General features: G+C 41.2%; 1 protein-coding gene across 13 annotated transcripts in view; it reads right to left on the bottom strand.

The window, feature by feature from the left end:
* GIGYF2 (GRB10 interacting GYF protein 2) overlaps positions 1 to 20,876 on the bottom strand; it is a 73,464-nt gene that overhangs the window by 22,519 nt on the left and 30,069 nt on the right. For 10 of the 13 annotated variants that reach the window (XM_042885311.1, XM_042885307.1, XM_042885316.1 and 7 more), the window contains 4 exons: positions 4,821 to 5,000; positions 617 to 816; positions 367 to 529; positions 94 to 312 (listed from right to left, as the gene is read on the bottom strand). In XM_042885311.1, coding sequence (XP_042741245.1) covers positions 94 to 312; positions 367 to 529; positions 617 to 816; positions 4,821 to 5,000 — 762 coding nt within the window. Of the gene's footprint in view, positions 1 to 93; positions 313 to 366; positions 530 to 616; positions 817 to 4,820; positions 5,001 to 16,823; positions 16,979 to 20,876 lie in introns of those variants that run through there. The other 3 variants (XM_042885315.1, XM_042885317.1, XM_042885321.1) reach the window with 2 other exon arrangements.

Below are 20,876 nucleotides of genomic sequence, written 5' to 3'. Positions count from 1 at the left end.
TCTAGGCTGTCATCACCATAACCCAATCTTTAAAGAGGACTTCTAGGATCACAACGGGTAATGGAAGTTTAATGAATTAATTGAGTTTATTACCTTCCCCTCTGTTGGACAATTTGGCTGGCGGAGTATTCTCTGTTCGACTTTCTTTATCTTCTGTTTTTTCTGTTCTTTCTGGGACAGGCTCCTCTTTCCTTTCAAAAAGGCTTGTCTGCAGCGAGTCTTGCAGCTGGGATTTTGGTGGGCTCTCTGACCTGGTAGCCGGTGAAGATGTTTGGACTGCTTCTTCTGCTGCTTCTGTAACATTGCATGATTCTACTTAACTGAATTAACTGAAATTCTAAACTGTAGCATACAACAGATGCTTACCTGACACTATTCTATCTGTTTTCTCCCCCTCCTTCTTGGTAGCCTTTTCATGATCTTTGGCATCTTCACTGTGGCTCCCTTCAGAGTCAGATCTTTCCTCCCCTTCGTCCACAGGTCGGAAGTCCATCTCCTGTTCCTCAGGAATTGGCTCCTTCTGCACCTTCTGCAAAGGTGGATTATGAATGCTTGCTTACTTGACATAACAGGACATTTGTCAAAAACACATAAAAGGCAAGAGACAGCTTTTCACCTTCAAGGAGAGAAACGCTCCAGAGGAGTCGAACGTTCCCATTTCTTCTTCCGCATCCTCTAAGCACCACTCAGGGAGGCTGTCCCTGTCATCCTCCATGCTGCCGCTCCCGCAGCGCACTCGCCGGTAGCCCCGTTCGTCGTCTCGCTCCCGGAAATCAAACTCAAATCTCCGCCGTCGTTCCATGTGCTCTCGCCAGCCTGGAGAACGAGGGCCATTAGGGTGGGTGGGAAAGCAACTTTACAAGACACATCTGAGGGGAGTAGCTTGCTTGGATGACTGACAAATTCGGAAAGCTACTACAGGGCACAATCCATCTACAAAGCAGCATTGTGAAGGACAACTGAAAGAAAAGGACCATCTTACCAAGGAGGAGACTTTGGTGTATTTTTGTTTGTATATCCCCACTTTATCAACCGTGTTATGCGCATAAAAGACCACAAAGCTAAGAAAGGTAGCTAAAACATGCCGGAGAACCAAAATAAGACAAACCAACAATACCAGGCACTGATTGAATTCAGTCTCCTTCTACCAGCCATCACTGACTTAGAAATATTTCAGATCTTTTAGATTCTTTTAGACAGCCATCTGCAGAAGTCACATCCTGAACCAACCACCTTCTGTCCTCACAGAGGCTTGAGCACATTCACAAAAAGCAGATGACCGAGTTTCTTTGAAGGAACCAAGCCTCTTGAATGGTAATTTTTAGTAATTGGACTTCAAATGATAGCTTGTAACTGAAAGGGAAAGCCTTCCAAATTCAAGTACAGCTCTCATTTTTCTAACATACTCAGAAGACATCTTCATTTAGCCAAATTTAACAAAATCTTCTGACTGCAATTGTGGTAACCATGTAAACTGGAAAGAACCTTCAGCCAAGGAAAACAAAGTGGGAGCAGAAAGACTTAAACACCTTTCAAAGCTCTCCATCCAATAGAAGCTATCTTTACCAGAAAGTAAAAATGAACCATCTCAGCTGTTAGTGTTTTTAAATGGTGGTTTGTGATCGTTTGTGGAGGAAAAAAACCTGTTAAGATTTGCTCGATCACTGGAAATCAGTGTTTATGACATGATTACCAAAAAAAGCTCCTACATTAAACCTCCAAAATACTAACGAGACACCTTTGTCTCACAAGTACAGGAGATGTAGAACAACAGCCTTCTACAATTATTGTGAATTTTAACACGTTTTAATAAAGAGAACATGAAAGACCTTCTCTGCAGCGAAGGTGTCTGCAAATTCTTCAGCTATATAGCTTTAACTAGTTATGTCCTGGAAATAACTAGTATTTTCATATGCAAAATTAAAATCCATGTTCTGAGGCAGAGTGCTTAATGCCATTAAGGAAAGAAAGAACAGTAAGCTTGCACTCGTTCTATCTTTGCTTTCTGAGCATTCCTTGAGCCCATTACAGCAGCTTCCTGTTCATCAGTAACTTCCCAAAAGCCATGTAAGATGAAGGCTCACTGAAGATGCACTGCTGGAGTGAGCATTCCAGAGAGCTCAACTAGTTACCATTTCAGGCACTGCCTTCAGAAAAAAGAAAACTTGCAGGTCCATCTTGAGAAAATCCCTTCAGAAAGAGCAGCAACCAGAAAAAAGGGCTTTATATGAAATTACAGACTAAGAATTCCTTAAAATGCTTCTTGGAAAAAAAAGACCTTACAGCTGCTCAAGGAAAACCAAAAATCCTAGAGAAATTTGAGGCAACAGATGACGCGTATTCCCTAAGGATTACATAACAAAACCCCACATATCCAAACATTGCACTTTTCAGTTTTGAGATCACAAGCAGTTTATATCATCCAATAAAAATTTGCCCTGAAAAAATCAAGGGTATAAACGCAAGAACTGCAACAACAAAGGAGGGGCATTTTAGGTTGGCAGTCATCAAATCACTGTAAATCATTAAATAACAATAAATTCTAAAGCTATGGTCACAAACCTCCTACAGACATAAATCCAGTCTAACAGCCCTCTTTCAGATCTGCGATAAGAGCAGCACCACGTTTCCCCAGAACAACCAGCAGAGCAGCTTTCCAAGCATGGAAAACAACAGCAGCTCCTGTCAGACTCCTCGTCCCAGCGCTACACAGCAATAGAGAAAAACCCAAATTCTATAAGCTCACGCTGGAAAAGCCTGGTAATAGAATCCAGGCTGTTTCCATGTTGCACAAACATTCAAGTTCACATCCTTTTGTATCAGGCAGCAGAGACAGTTGGGCTTGTCTATCTTCATAATCTGGATGGACTTGCTTCTCTTTCCTGCCAATACTCAGAAGAGTCCTCACTTCAAATCACGTGTAAGAAGAGAACTGTTCAAACAGCACAGACAAATAATAGCTTTCTTAAGTATGTCAAGGCATTGAACTTTAGGTACAATTAAGCTACAGAATCTAAAAAAAAATTAAGCTTAAGGACACAACTGCACTGAAGCAGCCTTAGTCCATCCTCTTGACCCTTTGTGCCTAACAAAAAAACATTAACTACAAAGATTTAGGTCAGCCATCCTGCAGTAAACACAGCTGAAAGAGCAGAAGGAATTCAAAAGCTGGAAAAACAGCGGTCTGTGAGAATCTAAGGGTTCTCTGCTTAACAGGAAAAAAAGATGATGAACTCAGTCATGACAATCACTGTGTTCCTCTAAACTGTTCTCATCCCAAAGTATGACAAAAATAATCACAGAGCACACAGTCCAGTAGAATATAAAGTGCCAAGTCACAGGAAGGTCCAGCTAAGCAAATGGCAATAATTCTCCACAAAGAAGTGTCTATTTCTGACAAGCTGCACGACCAGCACTACTACCTAACAGCAGGGTAAGTACAGAGAAGCAGTTTAAGCCATGCCAAATTGAATTGAACTCACTGTTGAATGCAAGGGTGCAATTAAAACCGTGTTGATGTTCCTGCAGCTGCTACTAAAAAGAAAACTCAAATACAACTCTGATAGAAACTAGAAGACTAGTATAATACAGCTGTCTTCTCAGTCTCCTGTCTCAAAACGAGCAACTTCTCTGCAGATTCTCAGAATTTCTACCACTGGCTTGTTATTACACCTCTTAAAACTTAAAATTACAAATTAATTGCCTACTATAGCAAAAATACAAGTGGTAATATTCCCTGAGGGAAGTAAGACCAATCCTCAAAACTTTCCTCAGAACATCTTCCAAAAAAGAGTTCAAAACATGAATGAACTTCTGAACTTCAAAGTCTCTGCACCACCCTTCAAGCTAAAGCATGCAGGCTTGCACTCTCAAAATACTCCACTCCTGTATATCATGCTGCATCTGACCATCATGAGGTACTATCTTAGCTGGCCTGATGTTATCTGGACTATGTAACAAAGCAGTAGTGTCTGATGAACAATTGTGACCAAACACTGGGAAAAAGAAAATTACTTCCTTCAAAATTTGCCCTTTAGGCCTGATCTAAATAGAAAGCATCTGATAGTAAATTCACCCTTGGGCTCTCTGCTTTATTTTAGTACAAACTAACATTTGTTTGAGGGCAGAGTACTACATGGCTGTGAACAGGGTTAGGAACAGAATTAACAACTGCTTGCATCACAGTACTGAAAGTCTTTTGGGGTGTTTGTAACAGTGATAACCTCATTGCAGGAGCAAATGTGACTTTAAAATGATTTAAAAAAAAAAATAGAGATCAATTGTTCACCTCAGCCACAGAAGTGTGCCATTGGTTTCCTTTGGTTTCTCTACAAAGGTGAAACAGCAGAGGAGCCACAGGTCTCTCTCAGTTCCCCAGATGCCTTGCGTAACCAGAAGAATCATTATGGGAACTTGATTCCCAAAGGAAGGCTGGCTACCAGCTATTTCTTTCCCAAGTAGCAGAGAAAAAGCCCAGTTCCAGCCACAGCCCTGCTTTGCATTTTTCCTGCAACTCTAGCAACTCAGTGCTGGAAGTCAAGCAAACCCGCAAGAGGGAGAGTAACACCAAACAGATACTTGAAATTTACCACGAGATGGGACACCTTGTAACTAACCACAGATGGATAGAGTGATTTATTTTGAGATCTTTCAAGGATGCCTCTCAGCACTGCAAGCATCTTTTGAAAACCGGACTAAGATCAATAACCAGAATGGTTTAGTATGCCCCCTCCCTTTCCTCTACTTTCTCCAGGCCCCCATTTACCCTCTGCCCCTTTCCCCATAGCCATGGCTGCATTTTTCTCAGGACCTCCTCTCACCTGGGCTGTGAGGACGCCACCTCTCACCATCCCTGCGTGACCCAGCCAGTCGCCAGCCTCCATCATCATCCTCCCCATTCTGCTCCTCCCTGAAGATGCGCCAGTTCTCGCTCTCAGAGCGTATAAACTCATGCTTCCTCCCTGTTGCTGCTGTCCCACCTTCTTCAAAGTTTGGTCTCACTGCAACAAAAACAAAACAAAAAGCCCACAGGTAACTAAACACACCACAAACAGGACTCCAGTCTTCAGGTACCTAGAAACACAAGGACTGTAATCTTGTTCTCTTAGAGAGAAGAATGTATCACAAGAAGTGGTAGGAACTTAACAGAGGAATGGAAGGGAACACAGGGCAGACGTTTAGGAAACCCTTCCACATCCTTACGTACCTTGGGATGGAAAAACCAAACAAGGACTGGGGAAAGGTGCATGTATAAGAAAATATTCAGAAGAAAAAGAACACAAGAAATTTTAACACAGATTGGAAAAACAGAAGAGAAAAAGATGACATTATGGGACATAAAGTAACCTGTAAGTTAAGAAGCCAGAGTGTGCAGAGAGAAAAAATAAACCACTATATCACAAAAACCCTCATTTTAAAATGGAGACAAAAATGTAAATCTGATACACATTTGATTTAAATCAGATATTTGCTACTTCCATATTAAAAAGACGAGCTGTATTTAATCCTACAAGATGTACAGCAAATCCTCGCAAAATACTAGGAAGGACTGAAGGCGTAAAGTAGGGTTAAAGACCAAATAAGAAAAACAGAGTGTTAGCATTAACCTTTGAAGCCATCTTCTGGAGAGTCGAGGTGAGTATAATAGTGAGTTAGAAGCAACTATGCTCAAGCATAAGGAACAATCTATCAGAAATTTGGGGTGGCCTTATTTCTTAACTTATACCACGTTATATTTGAAATAAAACAAAGTTCCCGGGTACTCAATGAAGAACAATGCTGTCACAAAAGGATTACATGCATGTTTTCACAAAAAGCATGTGCACTGTGTGCAGTAACTCAGGTCAGACATGCTGCTGTAACTGCTGACTCATTCCACCAAGGATCCACCACCGCTGAAATAAATGGCAGCACTACCTTCAGGACTTCTGGGTTGTATTCCAAAATCCAGGAATTCAAGTGATAGTGCAGTAAAGATTGTCTAACACACCTGCACACGACTGCAGTGAGACTCCTCAGGTCATTTTTGTGACAATTTTAAGGACTTTGTTTAGGAAGGATTTGCAAGTTGTTTTCCCACTTTTTCCCATTCACTGCATTATATGTGCAATGGGGAGTGCAGAGCACCCAAAATACTACAGCTTATGAAGTCTCCATTTAGAACAGCTAGGAAATGCTTCCTACTTGGGGACACTGAACTCTAAAAGCAGAAACCAAAGCACTGCCTTTGGAGCTTGTATATTGCTTGAAAATAACCTGTGCCACTTCTCTTCCACCTCGTAACACAGACTGCGTTTTTCTTTCTCCAGATCAAAATCTTCCACAGTAAGTTGTGTTAGGGAAGGACCGTACTGGAAGGGTATATGCTACTAAAACAGTATATGAACTACAACCAGAGAACAACATACAAGCAAGATGTTTGCAGGTTCCTGTGCTCCAAGTTCACATGAAACACTTTCCCAGCTGTCAGTAAAACGAGTTTCTAGAGTCATTTTCAAGACCACACAGCCTTGACCTAGCAAGTATATAGGAGGGTCAGAAAACACCTTCATGCTTAAGACTCAGGAGTTCTTCCACCCTGACAGCCACACAGCAGCCTCAGAAAGGCAACTCAAACACTTCTCTTGTTTCCATATTTACAAAAAGGCCAAAGCACACTATCAGCACTGACAGGCAGCCTAAGCCATGGGAAGCCTAATACAACCCAGACACACATTTACTTTATTAAGACAAGCACCTGACTAAAGAAAACTCCTATGTGCTTGCTGTACTTTGAGAACAAAGTTTCTAAAACAGTATATTTTGGAAAATAACCATCCAGTAGAAAACTAGTAAATACAACAACAGAGCCAAATACAACACACTAAGACCACTGATAGTCTAACCCAGGAGAGAAGAAGTGCAATTCAACAGGCCAGATGAGTCTCAGACCAGAGGATAAAGAATATGGTCATTCTCTGAACTTGTTCAAAACAAGCAAAATTCACTTTTTTTTCCTTTAATTCTGCAGCACACAACACAAACTTGTTTTTTTCCCTCACAGAATTACCAGCAAGTGTTACTCAGTTAGCTATTTTCAGCTTAAAAAGTCTTATTGAAAAAATACATCTGTTCTTCTCAGAAGAATTCACAGCTATTATTTGACACTCACCGAACAACACCGCTCATCGGAGAAGTTACAAAGGTCCCATCAATTAAGAACAGAGATGTCATTTCCTTCCATTATTACTAAGACTCAAGACAGCTCTAACACTAGCAAGCTCTCGCTGCTGCTTCTAGAACATACGGGGTTTAAAAAGAAAAGAAAGCTTCATAAACAATATCGTGAAGCCTCCTGTGGCAAGGAACGCCTGTATCACTGTTTCAGCTCAGTACCCTACAGGCACACCCGAGGCAATTCAGGCTGTGGCATTCACAGTGCTTATCACTGTTGGTTTTGGTCCCAAGAATGGAACTACTGAAGTCAGGTTGTGTATTCTATGCGTGCAGGAAACTGCATCCCCATGGCCCACCGTGGAATTAGTAACACACAGCTCCAACGAGGTGACAACTCACCAGGGTTTGCCACGACCAAAAAGAAGGGAGATCCCATCTCTCCTATAATTTAAAGTTCCACAATGTTAAAAAATAAAGTAAGAAACAATAAGAGGCAGTGAAGTTTTACTGCATCTGAGGATGGTATCACGCATGACTGAGAAAAACTTCCAAACAAACCAGTACTTCAGCATGTCACAGCAGGAGCCTGACCTGATAACACACTTCTGTGGGAGCAAAGAAAAGGCAGCGTATCCTTTTTCTGGTACTGAAGCACCATAGCAAGTAATATCCAAGGACAGTAAGGCATGTTTCAAAACAGATCAGGCATGACATGATGCTGAACATTAGGCAGATCAATCAAGAAACCGACTTTTAACGACGTCCCAGTACACCGACACTGCGATCAGCTCCTTTCAGCTGTCACGACCAGTTCACAGTCAGTGCTTGGCAATGCTTTAAGAAGGAAAAAATGAAAATGCAGTCTATGGTTTTGCCTTGGACTAATTGACTGGACTTCCTGAAGAGAAGGAGCAGGAAAAAAGGGCACCTCTGTTCAAGTCTGTCACAAAGCCAGCAACGGTGTTTACAGAAAACTTCAGATAGAGCCCAGCGGTATTCAGCCAAAAAAGCCTACAGCTGTGCAACATGGAGCTGAAGAGAGACTTAACTGCAAAGGGCAAGACTGGGATTCTGGGACATGGCTCCATGGCAACCTGTTCACGTAGAAAACTTAACCACTGCCACAGCAAACAGTGCTGCTCTCCACACTGCCCATCCACGTTTCCTATGACATGCTCAGCACCTGGAGAAAATGAGCACAAATAGCAAGACTGACAGCAACACGCCTGCTCTGAACAGAGGAAAAACCCACAGGGGTCCAAGTGCCTTCATTTGTTCTATTCTTTCTGCTGCAAACTACACATTTCCACACAAAAAGGACAAAATCCTTCGCAGCAAATGTTTTTAATGGCATTCAAATAACTTTGCCTACACAAGTAATCCTGCAGCTCATTTTACAGAAGAATGGATCAAGTGGCCCTAAGGTAACTTTTCCAAATAAATGCAACCTTCTCATTGGGACAGCATTCATCTACAGAACACACACAGCCAGAGTCAGTGATGGAAACCCAAAGTTCTGGTGATATTTTCTATCTCTACATTTTCTCTCCCTTCCTAAATTCTCAATCCCAATTGCCGCTCTTAAACATGCTATTAAACATCACTACGTTCTTCACTAAACCTACAGCTACCCCCCAGCATAAGTGAGTCACAAAGTGCAGATATACAGAAGAGTTTAATTCCGTAAGACACACCTGGAAATCACAGTGTAGCCACTTCATCTGCTGTACAAGTCGTTCATCCAAATCAGACTAGAAAACATGTGACAGGACACTATAAGCTTTCCACAGTGTAAAATACATTCTGTAAGAAAGCCTGCTTTAGGAAAAAAACACTGCTGCCACACCACTGATGAAAAAAGGCCTTCTTCAGAGACTTGGCTTCACTGGAGTACATAGGGAAGAGCCGAGAGCAAGTCACATCACCAACCCCACAGGCTTACCAAAATGGCAGCACTGCATGACTTGCACTGGCTCCGAAGGTCACCATGCCTACCACCATTTTAAGTGCTGTGCCTGAACATGTATTAAAATCGTTCCATACTAATGAAGCAAAGAATTAACATTTTGCAATTTAGCGTTGGGGGAATGTTAAAGAAAAAAAAAATGAGGGAGGATTTTGTTCCCTAAGCATGAAAGTCTACATTAATAATTTTCCCAGCAGGCCCTCAGTAGTTATAGTGCAAACAACCACAGCCTTTGTTTTGCAGATCCTCTTACATATGACGTTTAATGAAAGCCCTCAGATCAGCAGCTCATGAAGGGGGGAAAAAAGTGAGAAATACAACTGCATTACAAAGTTCAGTTCAGAGTACAGAGTTCAGCTCAGTAGTGCAGCACAATGGCTGCTCTGCACATTCTTTCAGACTGAAAACTTTCCTTACAAGAACTCTCCCAATTTGCTCTAATTTGTTAAACAAGAGAGGGAGAACATGCTTAAGTGAAAATGTTCTCACTTACAGCATGGAACCTGTTTCACTGTATCTCTAAAGGCAGCAACCTACCTAGTCTGCACTGTTTCATTCCCTGGCTTTGGCAAAATCCTGTTACTAATTTCATGTTTTCACAAAGGAGCAATGTGGAGAAACAGCCAGCAGATTTACATCTTCTGATTAGAATTAAGCTACAGCTGAGCAGGGATCACAGGCTACACTACCAGCTGCAGCCCACACTTCTTAGCAGAGCCATCAGGAGGCCGGGACCTAATGAGGAGAAGCAGCAGCACTGGAGAAGCTGCAAGAAGACAAGACTCCCCTTTCTACCTCAACAAACAGGAGTTACACTTGATAGGAAGACAGTATCAGAGAACCATTTTCTCAACAGCAATTTCATACCTTTTTACATTCAGTTTTTCCAGAGGAATTTTGGCCTTTTGAACTTGCAAGTAAAACTTTAAGTAAGATTAAACAAATCTAAATAAGAACCTTGATGACGGAGGGGAGGGGAAAACGCACCCCTTCCACAAGTAGGCATTTGAGGATTTCTCCTTGCCTGCTAAGGGTTTGTGTTGGGTAAAGGAAAATGCTCCTAACAAACCAGCATTCTTTTCCACTTGATCAGAGCTAACCAGCCCCCCTGCAGGCAAAGTGACCAATCGAATCAGCTTCAGATGAAAACCAGCCCCCCTGCACTATAAATACAGCAACCAGACATACAAACCCATTTTTTTTTTTCCAATTCTTATTTTTTTTGAAAAGGAGATCTCTACCAATCACTTGTGGGAAGTTCCCTGCCAGTGCTGGGACCAATACACAAGTGGTCCCTTCTCTAGAGCCCAGGCACACTCCTTCTCCTGCATACAAGCAAATCCTTCAAAGACTGGTAAGTACCCTACGCAATTTCTCTTATTGTATGTTTAGCACTTATTCTGCATTCTGTAATGAAAGAAAATGAAGTTGTTTCTCGGGGCACAAAATTTCTGAAGCTCGCCAAATTCAGTATCACCTTAAACAAAAGCTTCTGATTCCCTCTGCTGAAGAAGAAAAAGCTCTCAAATGACCTCAATCACAACAGCACACAGAGCAAAACCAAAGCCATCGTGCAATGTTCTTGTAGAAAGCTTTCGAGATCAATACTTTGGGAAAGTCTCTGCAATGCTCTGCAAACAAGGGACCATCACAATTCTACCAGTCTAGCCAGGTGTTACCTGCACAATACTAGGAGAAAGCCTTCCTCACCTCTTGTGTCACCAGTCAACTCAGCATTTCACTTCAGTTCGTTCCACCAAAAATGCCAGAAACTAGCTCTATCTGTTCAGACCTGCTTCTAACAGTGGTAACTCATTGTCATGTCTTCAATCACTTCTAATCAATGCATTCTGATCTATTGCTTACAGACACGCTGCTTGTGAGCTAGTGCTACTGACTTAGCAATCCATTAAAGAACATCAAGTGTCAACTGCCACATGCTAGAATGCTATCAGTCATTCCAGACAAGCTTTTGGGAAGTTTATATCACATAGAGCAGGACTGCTCTTCAAAAACACCAAAGTCTTCAAGAATCAAGTCTCTAAAAAGTCATTCTTCTGTGCTGTAATACTCTATTCCATTTCACCTCTTTTTTTTTTTTCTTCCCTTCTCTGAAGTCCATTCTGTAATAAACAGTCACTGAAGATCAAAAGTAAAGCTTTGGTATCCTATGTTTTGTGCTATTTACTGTGAAAATTATGACTTGGGTTCAGAAGAAGTTTTCATCTTCACAGTATTTCTTTATATTTGTATCAAGTCTTGAAAACTATTACCTTAATTCTGCAGACTGCTTGGAGAAAAAGTTCTATTCTATTCATCTAAATGAGTAATTACCTACAAAATCTAAAGGACAAACATGCTCAAAATTCTAACTATCCTACTCACAGCTGTAGTGTAGGCTTTCAACTAAAGCAGTTACAGTACTGACTGAATTACCCACATTTAAGACCAGCCCTGGTGCAGATTATATGATCCAGAGAAGTCATCAACTCTGGAAAAAAGTTTGCTTCCTATGATTAATATCAAAGCAGCAAGGAATTATCACCCCATGCAAAAACAGCAATATTGAGATTTTAATAGCATCAAAGCGACTTTAGAACAGAAAAAGATAAATAAGGAAAAAAGGTAATCTGAATGACCACAGCTTACAGCACCAATATATTTCATTCTGAAGCGTAAAGTTACCTGAAGTCAGGTTCAGTAAAAATGGGGGCACGACCCATCACTTGGGTTCTAATTAATCCTCAAGTTCTGCTACAGCTGTAAGCAGAGTTTGCAGTACTCTCACGAAATAGCAAGTCCTCTTTGACTGCCTCACTGCTGCAATGAAGTGGCACACTATAAACCACCTCAAATCCCTTCTGAGATCAACTGGAACAGATTCTAAGAGTAGAAGGTGGACAGGTATGGCAGCACTGTAACATCTCTCTGGGACAAAGCTCCACAAAACAGTATTCAGGCTTCTAGAGGGGCTGCAGCTGCATTAACTTATCAAGCCAAAAGCTTGAGTGTCATTTTCAGTGCCTTCGACTGGGAAGACAAGCAAAACCATGAAGACTGCAAATAAGTCCCCACGGATTAAAGGATGCCTTAAAGATGGAGGAAAGCACCACGGGGTGCAGAGCACAATGCAGCTTGAAAGAGCTGTCACAACACAACTAAGCAAACATCTCAGTAACAAAGCAAGGTGTGGGAGGGCAGGTGTGTTGGATCGTGAACTTCAGAAACGCAATCACTATTCTGGAACTGTAAGCTCAAGTTTTTATTAGCAAGTTGGGTCAGTTTAGAACCTGCCCAACCACTAATAAAAGTTAAACTGCGGTGCTCACCCTACCTGGGCTTGTCTTACAAGACTGTAAGAAAGTCAGAATGAGGGACAAAGACAGTTAAGTAAGAGGTTTAAAAAAACTAAAAGAATCAAAGAGAGTTGGTGATAACCACTGAATTTTCAATAGACTGGAAACAGGAAGGATTAGAACCAGCAAATGGAAATTATAGATTGGCCAGCAAGCAAAGAGAGGCTTAAGAAAATCTTAGCTGACAGCGCCTGTCTTTCTAGTCAGGGGTTATCAGCTGGCAGAAGAAACACCCCAAAGCTACATTTTCACATGCCACCAACCAGGAAAAACAAAACCAAACAAGAAGCATATCATAAAGGTTACAAGATGACATTAGAGAATCATGGTCTAGGAACCATATCCATTCAGCACTGGAGACCTGTTATCCAACAAAACTAAAGGCAAAGTTGCACATCTTCTCTAAAACTTACTCTGAAACTAGGATTGATGTGGGGATCTCAAGGACCACATTGCACAGCATCAGACTAGGTGGTCTAAAATGTACTTTACCATTTTATTAATTTATTACTAAGAGGGAGATTAAATTTTTTATTACACTGGGCAAGGAAAGAAGTATATAGAAGACAATTATCTTCAAATTTGAAGTCACGCTTACTCTAGTTGATTCTGCTTTTGAGAAATTCAGTAGCCTGATCCTCTAGCCTGAGCAAATTATTTCCCACAAGAGAGTTCACTTTTTCACCTTCTATACTAAAGCAACTGCACTGCTCTTAAAGCTTATTTGCAGTTTCTTTGCCATCGTTCCCTGCCCAGGAAGTTTAGGCTTGGCCAAAGCTCCAATGCTATTGCTGCCACCTACTCAGGTAGGGAATGTTTTAAAACAGTGCTGGACAAGAAAGATCAGAAGCCTCTATCAAATGAGATGAACCACACAGGTATTTCCCTGCTGCGAGCCTCAAGGAACACCAAGAAAGGACCATTATGAAAAGCACTGCTGGAGGTTAACGGAGGTTCTCTTTGCCAGCTACCCTTGAGATGTCTGTAATTCTTCTTCCACAGAATACATTCTAAACAACCTGATGATGAAGACTGACTGGATTTTTTCAGAGCTTTGCCTGAATATTAAGTGATTAACCATCACCCCAGACAGCTCCTTACCAAGGAAACTGAGACCCTACTACACTGACAGCATTCTGCTCTGGGTAATCGGCTGCTTAATACAGATGCAAGGAAGGTCTGAAACAGGGACAAAAAACATATGAACTATTTTTTCTTTTCCTTATTGTACTTATTAACACTAATGAAGATCATCACCAACCACTCAGTAGAGGATTCACATTTTCTCAGCAAGTTTTTCAGGCTCAAATAACTTTGAGACTGTAAAGCAGATGCTGCCCTCCAATAAGCCATAAGAATTTACAAGCACATTTTTTTCCTTCAAGAACTCATGAGGTTACACCTAGAGACATGTTGTGCTGTAGGTGTTCTCTGTTCAAACAGAATCACAGAACTGCAGAGGTCAGGAGGAACTTCAGCCACATCTGGAGTACTGCATCCAATTCTGGGCTCCCCAGTTCAAGACAGACAGGAATTCCTACAGAGTCCAGCAGATCCCCACAAAGATCAACAGTCTGGAGTATCTCTCTTGTGAGGAAAGGCTGAGAGACCTGGGGCTGTCCAGTCTGAAGAAGAGAAAACTGAGAGGGTATCTTATCAAGGCTTATAGGTATCTAATGGGCAAGAGTCAACTGGATGAGGTTAGGCTCTTCTCAGCCAGAACTACTCTAACGTGAGGCTAACAGCACTGGCACAGGCTGCCCAGTGAGGTGGTAAAGTCTCCATCTCCGAAGATAATCAAACCCCAACTGTGCACTCATGAGAACTACTGGTTTACAGGATCAGAAATCACACGACAGGAAAACTTCAAATTTTCATTTAAAATTTCATCAATTCATTCTGAATTTTATGATCATTAGATCCAGTGTGTTTCAACATAGAACTAAGATGACTTTCTTTGTCACAGATGGAATCCAGTTCCTTTAACTCGAACATACACTTGTTTTACATGCTGAGATATTCAGAAAAAGGGGAAAAAATTGATGAGAAACTGACAAAACTGATGAAAAACATACCAAGTATAATTATGGATTGCAGAATTTATGTATGTTTGGAAAATCCTCCTCCTACAGAAATACATCCTTCGCAGCTATTTGTAAACAGATCATACACAGTATTTTAAATTATGTTACATTAACTGTTCCAGGGGAACTTTAAATATTCAATATTTATCAAGTTTAGGATTTGGGTGGTCAGCATCTTCTGAAAGCCACTCAGCAATCCTCATGAGTTCATGGAGTTTTTAATGCTAAAAGTCTGACAAACGTCCATTTTGCTTCCCACACTTCCAATTCTACCCTCGTCCCCTAATTTCCACACGCTTGCTGTCCTATTTTCTTATTTGGTCCCTAATAAAAGCACACTGCTTAGGCAGCTAAACTACAAGTTATGTATCATCGTCTATTTCAAGTACTGCTTTCCTGCCCTCCTTCTATGCCATGCTTACATAAGTGAACTCAGATTCAGAAACAGCTCTGCCCTGAGTACTCTAATTCTGTTTAGCTAGTCAGAGTAGGTGCAGACAGCAGTCATTTCCTGAGCAAGAAAAGCCTGAAGGACATCTACTTTGGTAGAAATGAGGTGAACTACAGCACCCCCCCTAAAATGCATAATCACGTACAAAAATAACACGGAGCAATATTGTTCACAGTATTCATAATAGTATAGGTAAAGTATTATACTCTGCTTTAATTACAAAAATCAGACTAACAGTTACTAAACTAAACTGATACAAGACAATTATTTTTCAGATACACTGTGACAACCCCCATCCCCTTCCCTGTCCCCCCCCCACCAAAAACTTAAAGCATGTGATGAATGATGAATTCACTAAAGTAAAGTGTAAGTTATATACCATGACTAAGCAAGGAAAATGTGAGAAATAGTTACATTTTTAAACTTAATCTATTTTAGCTAAGTATTACCACAAATAGTGCTAAATTCCACCCCAGGCTCCTGACTTAATCTTCTCTGGATTGCAATGTATAAGCCCTCCTTTGTTGGCTGCAGTATTTCAACCCCTGCTGGTGTGTCAAAAACTGTGAACATTAGGCAAAATACAAATATGCTGCACTGCATCAGACTATTTTCCTCTTTTGTCTTTTCCAGAACATGAGAACAGATACGATAGAGAGCAATAACACCAAATCCAGCGCTCCCCTCCTAACCCAAAGATACCTGAGAATGGTCACAAAGGATGGACACAGCACGCTCCAGATGGATGGTGCACAAGGACAAGGTCTGGCATACCTCCGAGATGCGTGGGGAATACTAATGGACATGCGCTGGAGATGGATGATGCTTGTATTTTCTGCTTCTTTCGTCATTCACTGGCTAGTTTTTGCAGTGCTTTGGTATGTGCTGGCTGAGATGAACGGGGACCTGGAGCTGGACCACGATTCTCCACCTGACAACCACACTATTTGCGTCAAGTACATCACCAGTTTTACAGCTGCATTCTCCTTCTCCCTGGAGACACAACTCACCATTGGTTATGGTACTATGTTCCCAAGTGGGGACTGCCCCAGTGCTATCGCCCTGCTTGCCATACAGATGGTCCTAGGGCTCATGCTGGAAGCCTTCATCACAGGTAATCTCTCACATTTACACCTGATATGATATAAATCTTGAGATACAACAAGTCAGAAATAAGTACGGACCATACTAGTATCTGAGAGAAAGATAAGTTCAGTTACTAAAGGGATGACAAGATCTCAGCTATGTGATAATAAATTAATATCAGGCAGTATCAAATCTGTACCAGAAAGTACCACTATTCATTGGTTGATACTTGTGGTAGTACCCCACTTGCCACTCCCAATCACTTATTTATTGTATCATGATCTATTTCTCAATGGAAATAATCTTTTCAGTGGGATTAATATTTGTAAAGCCAATTTAACAGTTGTACATTTGTCTAGGTGGAGAATTTTATTCATCTTTAAGTCAGTATTTATGCATTCCTCAGTACTTCACATAATGGAAATTTCTAGGATGTTGCAGCTATTCAGATATTTTCAGTTTCTTAAAGTGCTTCTCAGGTTTAAGGTATGTCAACAGACTTTAAATGTTGTATTTATTGTATAAGACGCAATAAATGTCTCAAGCAGTAGCTTATCAAGATTACACACTATTGCTAACTGCAGTACATGGGTGCACTAAGTGGGCAGCTTTGCAGTTTTCAGAAGGACCTTGTACACTGAAGGCAGTTTCTATTGCTTTGGACTGCTTTACATAACTCGGAGACTGCAGGGACACAGCCCAGGCCCCATCCTCACTTTCATTACCTTCTTTCCATGGCACAGGTGCTTTTGTGGCAAAGATCGCCCGACCAAAGAACCGCGCCTTCTCCATCCGCTTCACTCGCTGCGCCATAGTGACACACACAGAGGGGAAGCCGTACCTGATGTTTCAGGTGGCTAACACACGCTCCAGCCCACTCACCAGCGTCCAGATTTCTGCTATTCTCTACCAAGAACAGGAGAACGGTCAGCTGCACCAGACCAGTATTGACTTCCACCTAGACAGCATTACTTTGGACGAGTGCCCTTTTTTCACCTTCCCCCTGACCTACTACCACTCCATCACCCCATCCAGCCCACTGGCTGCTCTCCTCCAAAGAGAGGCTGCTCGCCACTTTGAGCTGGTCGTCTTTCTGTCAGCGGTGCAGGAAGGGACAGGAGAAACGTGTCAGAGGAGGACGTCCTATCTCCCCTCAGAGATCATGCTGTACCATCGTTTCGCCCCTGTGCTTGCCCGCAGTGCCAAAGGTGAATATCAGATCAAGATGGAGAATTTTGACAAGACAATTCCTGAGCTCCCAGCTGCAGCTGATTCAATGAATCCAAGGAGGACTGCCAAGGAGATCCGCATCAACGGACAGCATGTCGACAGCTTCCAGCTCTCTGAGACTGGCCTCACAGAATAGGCAGGACAGACTTTGGACTTTGTGCCTTTTTTAATTATTATTACACTAAACTCTGAGGTCACATCGACAACCTTCCTTCCTTGCCTGCAATCTTCTAATAATTCCTCCTGTTTTCCTCCTTCTGATTACAACACAATATGCAAAGCAAAGCAAACTGGCGTGCCCATGTAAGCTTGGCTGAGAGGCGGGATCGACCACCTAGGACAAAGGCAGGTACAAGATTCACTGTTCTGCTTCTGGGAAACTAGAAGAACTACCAGCTGAAGTCACTGATTAAAGTTGTGTGACTCGGAAAGGAGAGACTTCCAAAGCTGACCAAAATCCTAACTAACCAGCTTGTGACAAAACTGGACAGCAAAAATACAAGAGAAAAATCTCACACAAAACCAATATGCAGTCATTCAGTCAATACATCAGTCCTTGGACAAGCGATTCAGTTGATTCAAGACCCTGATTTTTCAGTTATTTTCACTCTCTGCAAGATACTTGGTTATGTCTGATTCCAGAGGGATGAACTTACTCTTGGGAAGTATTGCCAACCTCTCACAGCAGTGAGAAGTACCCCTGCTGTGCTTGCTTATTAAGGAGAACTGTAAATACTATCTGTAGTTTTTTGTTCCGTCAGATACGAGGAGAACTCATCTCCTCATCGGTCTATGAAGACATTATCAAGAAATCTTGATGTATATGGCAAATACTGACTGGAAATTTTTTCACATTTGGAAACACCGAATAAATTATTTAGCAGTGGAAACCAGACCATCCTAAATGAACAAATGTGCTTTTTTACAAGGACAACATGTTCCATGCGGCCTCAGCTGTGTGTGCTTCTCAAGTAGGTCTGACCCTGGAGGATGCACTGCGTCCACATGAGGAGCAGAACTGCATCCATTTGTATTTTATGCTTTTTAACATCAATATTTGCCTTTACATACAGCACAAAAGTATTTACAGAGACACCTGAATCAATTTTAAAATAAAACATTAAGTTACATGGGACCTTCGTATTTAAGTGCCTCATAAGTCTATTGCAATTAAGACTTAAATCTAAAGCTCCTAAATAATTTAAAAAGCTAGAGAATAAATAGACCAATGGATAATTATTTACAAGCTCTTAACAAAAGCAATTCTATTACATGTTCATACTTGAAAAGTCAAGTACCAAAAGAAGGAGTTAATTTCTCAAAAGTAAGAGACTTTTCCCACAAACAAATATGGTCTTTCATTTACAGAAGCATAATACTCCACAAAATATGCTTCCTTTTATCTTCAGCAGTCAGCAGCAGGAATAAAGGGATGAGATGCCATTAACAGAACTCTTTTTTGAGCCTCAAAATCAAACTGTGTTCACAACCAGAAAGAGCTGAGCCATTTAGCTTGTTTCCAACTTGTTTAAGCACTGTCTGTCTCCATTACAGATCCTAACTGGGTTTGGTTTTGCTATAGACTTTCTCAAAATCTTTCCTGGAATTTAGCTTTATGTAAAAGCACTAATGAATACTGTGGAGCTTGCAGAGCAACACGCTATCAAATTACACAGCCTTCACTCTGCTTTTCTCAGTTGTTGACCCATACACAGTTTAGAGACCCCTCCTTAATCTTCCTATCAGTACCAATAATTTGCTATTATTTCCTTCTACAATGTTATTTGACACCTTCTCTCCCAATGTAATGGAGTGAGGAAAGTCTGGCAAACTAAGAACCAGTGCAAGAGCAACAGAATGGATTTGTGTCAAGTCAGAAACAACCAAGAGCAGCACTGTATGAGGTACTGCGTTTTCTCTCTCTTCCATACTCCAATCTCAGACAAATTACTGCAAGATTCATATGTATAATTTCAACAGGGTGGCACTATAATCACGTTTTAGAGCCCAAGCTATAAAAAGCTATTTCTGTTTTCAATTAACATCTAACCAAAGTGTTGGTTGCTTAGTCCAATTTCTAAATTGACTTGAGACTTGAAAGCTGTCCCTTTTTTCAAATCATTTCCTATTCACAGATGTGGTAGAGCAGCAAGTATAAGGAAAGAATACTTTTAGCATACCCTAGATGCTGCCTTCAAATGCTACATTTCTGAATACACAGCTGAAGAGCACTGCTGAAGCCAATGAGACATACGAACAACTGCGTAGTTATCCATCTCGGAACAGTGCAGAGCAAGAGGTAGGCAGAACATGCATATTACTTTCACTGCTCTGCAGAACTGGTGAACCATGGAGTCTCAGGAAGCACTGGCAACAGGCCATGGTGCAAATCAGAAGCCCAGAAAAAACTGCTCATAAGCAAGGATGCAAAGCTGCATTCTAAGCTTTCAGTAATGCTGCAAGAACAAATCTGTGATGAACCTTCTTTGGATATACCTACCTATAGTAGTGGGCTAGGGAAGAAAAACAAGCCAGGAAAAATGAAAAAATCAGCACCCTTGTTATATTCACAGGAGCAGCCTTTTTACATTCAAGTCTTCTTAACTTAATTAATAAACACGCAACTAAATCAGGTTCCACAACTGACTTTCTGAATGTCTTGTTTAATCTACAGTTATTTCTTACTAATGTGTAACTGCTGGTAACTACTCCAATCTCCGAGGCTACTAAGCTGGCATTAGTCAAGCAGCTGCACAGAAAATTAAGCAGCTTTCATGCAACTCCAAGACAGCTGTGATCTAGAAAACAATTTGCTCATTTTATTTGCTAATGGCCTCAGCCTTCCAGAAGCAATTTGCTGTCTCAATAAAGTCCGTCAAAACTTAGACACTTTGCAAGAGAAACTCACAGATACTTTGTGCATCTCAGTTTGCAAACTGAAACAGCCTACACTGAGCATCAGCTAAAGGAGAACTTGCAAACTTAAGAGTGCAAAACCCCTTTGAAGAACTGTACATTCTTCAATATCTGAGCAGCATTTCTCTCCTGAATTCTCCCCTTTTTATCTCATGATTTTTAATTGAAAGGTTCTTGCTTTGTCACTCATGATGAATGCTCAGAAAAGCTCCCTCTCATCCTTTATCGATTTTGTAACGTGATCACCCTGAACAAACAAAAAAAAGTTGACAACTCAGTAAACTACATAACTGGAGGCTGATTTAAGGCCCTGTCCAGAAGCAATGGAAAACTGAAGCACTGTACAATTAAAGAATAAAATCCTAAACTTGAAGTTTTAAGCAGAACAACAGAAACCAACAGACATACCTGCTAGAGCTCATTAGCCTGCATTACAAGCTGCACGTCAATTCACTCCGTGCTCCTGCTTTCACTACCACACAAATGACAGCCTAGTGCCTGGTGTTAACAAGGGACATCTTTCGGTACATCTGTATCCTTACTTGCTGCTTTAAGCATCTTATCATTTAAAAGCACGTACATAATATTAACTACTTGTTTATTAATCAAGGCTTGAATCAAAACATATCAGT

The sequence above is a fragment of the Lagopus leucura genome, unplaced genomic scaffold, assembly GCF_019238085.1.
Source record: "Lagopus leucura isolate 7727_CA_CO unplaced genomic scaffold, USGS_WTPT01 Super-Scaffold_100049, whole genome shotgun sequence".
NCBI lineage: Eukaryota > Metazoa > Chordata > Aves > Galliformes > Phasianidae > Lagopus > Lagopus leucura.
The sequence above is the reverse complement of the archived record's forward strand: the minus strand, read 5'-3'. Positions and strand labels throughout refer to the sequence as shown.